At 34.9% G+C, this 6,656-nt stretch overlaps 1 protein-coding gene across 1 annotated transcript; it reads left to right on the top strand.

Annotated features, from left to right (window-relative positions):
- The first annotated feature begins 2,289 nt into the window (after nucleotides 1–2,289).
- Nucleotides 2,290–4,879, top strand: LOC115978113 (subtilisin-like protease SBT3). The gene has a single exon (XM_031100134.1). It carries the CDS (start codon nucleotides 2,303–2,305, stop codon nucleotides 4,604–4,606), a length of 2,304 nt encoding a protein of 767 aa, XP_030955994.1. The 5' UTR covers nucleotides 2,290–2,302; the 3' UTR covers nucleotides 4,607–4,879.
- The last annotated feature ends 1,777 nt before the right edge of the window (nucleotides 4,880–6,656 follow it).

Raw genomic sequence — 6,656 nt, forward strand, 5'->3', positions numbered from 1 at the left:
TTTTTTTTTTGGGGGAATAATTCTATGATTATAACATGAACGAAGAATTTAAATTCCAGATATCATGGATATACTAGGAAGTTCCAACCGGTTAAGCTACAATGATCTTGATCCCAGTTGTAAAATTTTTTGTTTGGATTCAAACTCCAATGGTGGTCCACGTTATGTGTATAATTGCCACATTTGCAAGCAAGCTAAAGGCTCTTCCCCTATATCAATATAATCTAGTAACCTACATTTTTGTGCAACATCACGGTTAGAGGGATGATATTCCATGTCTTATAGACTTTATAGTGTATACTAGGATATCAGCTAGGCACCTCTTGATTGTAAAAGCTTTAAAGTTTAAACCACACCAACTTTAAACGGGATTCTTATCGTTTTGGAAGATAAAAAGTGTCAAAGCTTTTAAGAAAAAAAAGTTGTACAAGTGAACAATTATTCAATTTCTTACCTCATAAAGGATCATATGAAAATGTTTGTGACGTGCCTTTTCAGTTATAACAATATCAATATGCACGAAACTTTGTTTTTGATAAAATATTTCTTTCTTTTCTCTTAGTTTTTAATGAATGGTTATATGTGAAATTACTTACCCAAAAAAATTGATTTTCATGGCAATTTTGTTCAAGTCACCCTGGCCCCTGCATAGGATACTTATTTGCATTTTCATTAGTCGAAATGATTTTGTTTTGTTCATACAAATCATGATTTACTTTATATGTGTGTGGGGTAGAATTTAAACTTATGACGTCCACTCAATGATGATTACTCTTATCATTAGACTAATATATCAATTGATTTTTAGTGTAAGCGAAATTTGAACTTCAAATATCTTATTTAACAGTAAGAAATTGAGCAAACTAGAACCTACAATTTACTTCTTCTTTTTTTAAGAAGAATGTTGATAATTCTATTAAAGAAAAGTCATATCGACATATGTATTACATCAGAGAGCTGTGGAGGATCATCCTTGATCCACACTGAACATCTGACATGTTTATCATGTCTAGCAAGGTTGTAAGCAACAATGTTACCTTTGTGACGAACATGTGAGAAACTTATATACCGAAAGGAATCTACAAAAAACTTAGCATTAACAATCAAATGACCAAATGAGATTAGAAATATCTCCTTAATTAGTGATTTCTGAATCTCCTTCAAGTATTACCTTAGTAATCCCTATTTTTAGAGAGAGAATTCCAAAGCTTTGACAGCTGTCATGGCTTCAATTTCTACAACTGAGTGAAGAAGAGGAAACGTTGTGATTTGTGAAACATGGAAGCAATGACCAAACCTCTTGACAAATGATCATTAGTCATTCTTTTACCTTTCTCTTTCAAAAAAACAGAAACAAAAAAAAGATCGTTAGTCAAAACTGAAGTGAGTAGATACAATACAAATGCAAATTAAGCGCACATGGTGGGCTCTAGCGTCTAAGGCCGCAAATCACTGCAATTTTATTTTTTTTTGTCTTGGCCATTGTTGACCAAGCGAATTCACGCTACGCGGAGCTGAGTCTATTGACAGTAATCACTGCAATTACTAGTGTAGTGCCGAAAGTGCGTATGAAGTGGGTTGAAGTCCTTAGTATGGGATATTTCTCACCATGAAGTATCTTTTGTAATAGGTATGTTAATTTACCAAATGTAACAATTTGATGGATGAGAGTAGCGTATGAGAAAGCTGGTATAATATTAATAAATTTGAGAGAGTTTCAATTTATAGCGTTTGCTTTTAATGATAGCTCTCTATTATCAAACCCAAACACCAATCAGTTCTTGATATAGGCAGGAAATAACCCTAGATATTTTATAATATTATATGATATTCACTTCTCAAGTCTATCAAATAAATACATAACAAGTTGTGATGCATTAATCATAAAAAATGGTATAGAAAATTTGTATTCGTGGCATACCTCAGTTAAATATCTTAATCTCATTTGTCTAACATTTAGTTTAGGAAGAGTTAATTGGTGAAATAGGAAATTTTTAAAAGATAAATTCCAACCAAATGTCTTGTAGTTCAATTGTCATTTTTTTAGTGTTGCAAAGAGAGACGTTTATGGTTCAAATTTCACTCCTCAAACTATCAAATCATTAGAGAAAAAAATAAAATAAAAAAATAAAAAATTCCACAACAATATTGGGGATAAAATCGTAGTGGAGGCCAAGGTCCCCTACTAATATTTTATGGAGAGACAAGTAGTTAGAGAGTGAGTATCACGGGGTTCCCATACTCGACTCTATATAAGTACTCCAACTTTGCTATTGTGCTCTAAAACCAAACCCCATTGATCATGGTTTCTCATACTCCCTACTATGTGTGCCTTATCTTTTTCTCAATCACTCACCTTGTCTCCACCTTAGCAGAATCTGATAACTACATCATTCACATGGATGTATCAGAGAAGCCCAAAGACTTTGGTAGCCACCATGAGTGGTACTTGTCCACTCTAACCTCTGCATTAGAAACTTCTAAACTTAGCACCACCAATACTTTTTCTACCGCCACTTCTAAACTTATCTATAGCTACACTCACGTTATAGATGGCTTTGCTGCAAGTCTATCACTTTCTGAGCTTGAGGCCTTAAAAAGCTCTCCAGGTTTTGTTTCTTCAATCAAGGACTTGCCTGTGAAGGCTGACACAACTCACTCACCTGACTTTCTTGGCCTTAGTAGCAACTCGGGCTTATGGCCAGTGACAAACTATGGCCAAGATGTCATAATTGGAGTGGTAGATACAGGAATTTGGCCAGAAAGTGAAAGTTACAATGACAAGGGCATGTCCGAAGTTCCTTCAAGGTGGAAGGGTCAATGTGAATTTGGCACCAAATTCAACACATCTTTTTGCAACAAGAAGCTAATTGGTGCAAGGTTCTTTAACAAAGGTCTAATTGCCAAAGACCCCAACGCGACCAAGACCATTAATAATTCCACACGAGACACAGATGGTCATGGGACCCACACTTCAAGCACGGCTGCTGGGAATTATGTGCAAGGTGCATCATTTTTTGGCTATGCCACAGGAACTGCTAGAGGCATAGCTCCAAAAGCCAGAGTGGCCATGTACAAGGCCTTGTGGGATGAGGGTTCTTATTCATCCGATATTATGGCTGCCATTGATCAAGCAATTTTAGATGGTGTAGATGTCATATCCATATCATTGGGCATTGATGGTGTACCACTGCATACTGACCCAATTGCCATAGCCACATTTGGAGCCTTGAAAAAGGGTGTGTTTGTGTCCACTTCAGCAGGAAATCAAGGGCCTCTTCTTGGGACCTTACACAATGGCATCCCATGGGTTTTAACCGTTGCTGCTGGTACCATGGACCGTGACTATAATGGAGTTGTTACTCTTGGCAATGGAGTTCAACTCTTGGGCTCATCTTTGTATATTGGGAAATGGAATTCATCTTCCAATAAAATCCCAATCGTTTTCTTTGATGCTTGTGACAATCTCAAGACATTGCAGAAAGTTGGGTACAAGATTGTTGTGTGCCAAGATAAGAAAGGCTCATTGTCTGACCAAGTTCAAAATGTTGACGATGCAAAAGTGGTAGCTGCGGTCTTTATAACCAACGTTACTGACTTGGAGTTCTACATCCAAAACTCATATCCAGCAATTTTCTTGAACATGAAGAATGGAGAAACTGTCAAAGACTACATCAAAACCAGCAAGTCCAACCCAAAAGCAAGCCTTGTGTTCAAAAAGACAACTCTTGGTACCAAACCATCACCAAGAGTTAGTAGCTACAGTGCTAAAGGGCCATCTATAAGCTGCCCATTTGTGCTGAAGCCTGACATAATGGCTCCTGGTTCATTAGTCTTAGCCTCATGGCCACCAAAAATCCCAGTTGCCAGTGACGGCAGTTCCTCTCTATATAGTAAGTTCAATTTATTGTCTGGTACATCCATGTCTTGCCCACAAGCAGCAGGAGTGGCAGCGCTATTGAAATCAGCACACCCTGATTGGAGTCCTGCAGCCATTAGATCTGCCATGATGACCACATCGGATGCATTCGACAACACACTCAAACCAATCACAGACCTTGGTGATGATAACCATCCAGCCAGTCCTTTTGCCTTTGGAGCTGGACACATCAATCCCAACAATGCATTAGACCCTGGTCTAATATACGATGTGAATGCACAAGATTATGTGAATGTTCTATGTGGTCTAAAGTATACCAATCGACAAATTCAAATCATCACCAAATCAGCTTCAAATAATTGTTCCAACAAGTCCTTGGACCTTAACTACCCATCTTTCGTTGCATTTTTCAATGCCAAGGCCTCCAAATCTAGTTTTAAAAGTGTACGAGAATTTCATAGAACAGTGACCAATGTTGGAGAGGGACAATCAACCTATGTTGCAAGTGTGACACCCATTAAAGAAATTAAAGTCAGTGTCACGCCAGAGAAATTGGTGTTCAAAAACAAGAATGAGAAGCAAAGTTTCAAGCTGAGTATTGAAGGTCCACAAAGGCTGAAAGAGGAGTCAGTTTTCGGTTATCTTCGTTGGGTGGATAGTGCAAGTAAACGAATGGTCTCAAGCCCCATAGTGGCCACACGTTACAGCTCGGAATTTGTGCCATAGACCAAACTTTAATGGTCTTTCTTATTGCTTGTGATATTTTAGCTAAATAAAGCTTGATTAATTAGTTTCAAGTTAATCTATTTCTAACCGGTTGGTAATGTGAAGCCAAGGAAAAAAAACAAAACCCAATTGGTGATAAAAACATTTTAGTTTATTTTTATTGGATAGGGTTTTATGTGGTTAAGTTGTAGCTTGTTACATCATAAAACTATCAATCAAAAGAAGTTTCATACATTTAGCATCTAGCTAATACTATAATTATACATAATATCTTGTGGGGGACAAAAGAATCAGTGCCTAACATCCATGTGGAATAAGAAGGTATGGGCAAATTCAATGACACATGGAAGACGGAATATTGCATAATGAAAATTTTTATGCAATGATCATTTTTTTTTTCTTGGCTTCATCATGTGATTAATTATGTATGATAAGGTTTACGAAGTCAAATTCGCACTATCACTAACATCATCACATTATTTGTTTTGTGCTAAGTGGTGTATTAATGGGGTATCAATTGGCATAATTTTTTTTAAGTTGGGTTTACTGAGTTGGTTTAATAGGTGACTATTGGAGTTATGTGTTGTAAGCTAACACTAAGCTATATATATATATATATATATATATATATATATATCTAAAAGCTAAAGTGTAGCATTTATTGTTACTACCCTCCAGTTGAGCTACATTATCACAATGTCACAAAGTTTTTTTTCCTTTTTTTATTGGGGGGGGGGGGGAGTGGGGTTTTCACTTCACACATTCTCTTTAATCAATCTCATTTTCTCTCTCTCAACTCATCATCTTTCCATCAAACAAACAACTAATGTTTATACTATTAATGAATTTCCATTGAATCCAAATTTCCATAAATTCAGCTCTCTCTCTCTCTCTCTCTCTCTCTCTCTCTCTCTCTCTCTCTCTCTCTCTCTCTCTCTCTCTCTCTCTCTCTCTCAAACAAATGGCTTATCTCCCCATTAAAACATTCAATTGCTTCCCTTTGGATTTAAAACTCACTAATTTAATTTTTAAATATAGATTTTGAATTGCTTTCTTTCCACACCAGAAGTCACCAAATTACAACTAGAATTGGAAAGTCAATTTGAGATCAGTTTTTCTTTTTCTTCCCTTGAATTTCTTTGCCTTTCTACTGCAGTTGTTATGGTTTGTACTGGATTTTCTTTTCCGAGGTTGTAAATACCATGTTTCTTTTTTCTTTTTTCAATTTTTAATTGATAGTCTATTTCTTTGTATTCATGTTTACAATTTTTCTTTACATAATTGTGTTTTACCCATTAAAATTGTTTATGCCTAAAGAATTGGAATGTGTTTTATTGATTTAGTCCACGATCATTTGCCTCCCATTTGTTTATTTTATTTTCTAAATGAATTTGTAATTTTTAAATTAAATACTACATAAATTCTTGCTAATTTTCTTTTAATCTCATCTAAATCTATGCTAATTTTTAACTTCTTAGGAAAACTTGGAAGAGGAAACAATATATTATGATTGATAGGTATGGACTGTATGGTGTTCGCCTTTTTCTTTGTATTTGGGATTTTAACTTTGCTTTATATGATTATTTTCATTAATTATTCAACAAATTATGATGTAAATTACATTATGGCAAGTCAAACATACTAAAGTCTTTTTATAAATTAAAAAAAAAAAAAAATCTAATCTCTAATTCTTACCATATATCTTCTCCCAAAAAAAATTTCTTATAATTTTTAAGGAAATAACTTTGAGACGCTTACAATGTCGAACTATTGCATCCATTTTATGACTGTGGACATGCATGCAATATTGCTTTATTTTTTCCATGGTAATATTAATGTCCATTACTTTGGAATAAAAAATTTCTCAATTGAAGCATATACCTCGATGTGATCTCATTCTTAGGAAATTCTGCAACTTAATTTAAATCATGCTAACCAATAGATATTTTATATATACATATCCAACATGAATAGAATGATTTTGTACAGTCCAACACGAATTTAATCATATTACCTTAGTTAGGTTAAATAAACTTATCTAATTCTCAAG

The sequence above is a fragment of the Quercus lobata genome, chromosome 2 (assembly GCF_001633185.2).
Source record: "Quercus lobata isolate SW786 chromosome 2, ValleyOak3.0 Primary Assembly, whole genome shotgun sequence".
Classification (NCBI taxonomy): domain Eukaryota; kingdom Viridiplantae; phylum Streptophyta; class Magnoliopsida; order Fagales; family Fagaceae; genus Quercus; species Quercus lobata.

Excerpts from the sequence above, each read along its gene's own strand:
- LOC115978113 (XM_031100134.1), top strand. The coding sequence starts at position 2,303 with ATGGTTTCTCATACTCCCTACTATGTGTGCCTTATCTTTTTCTCAATC.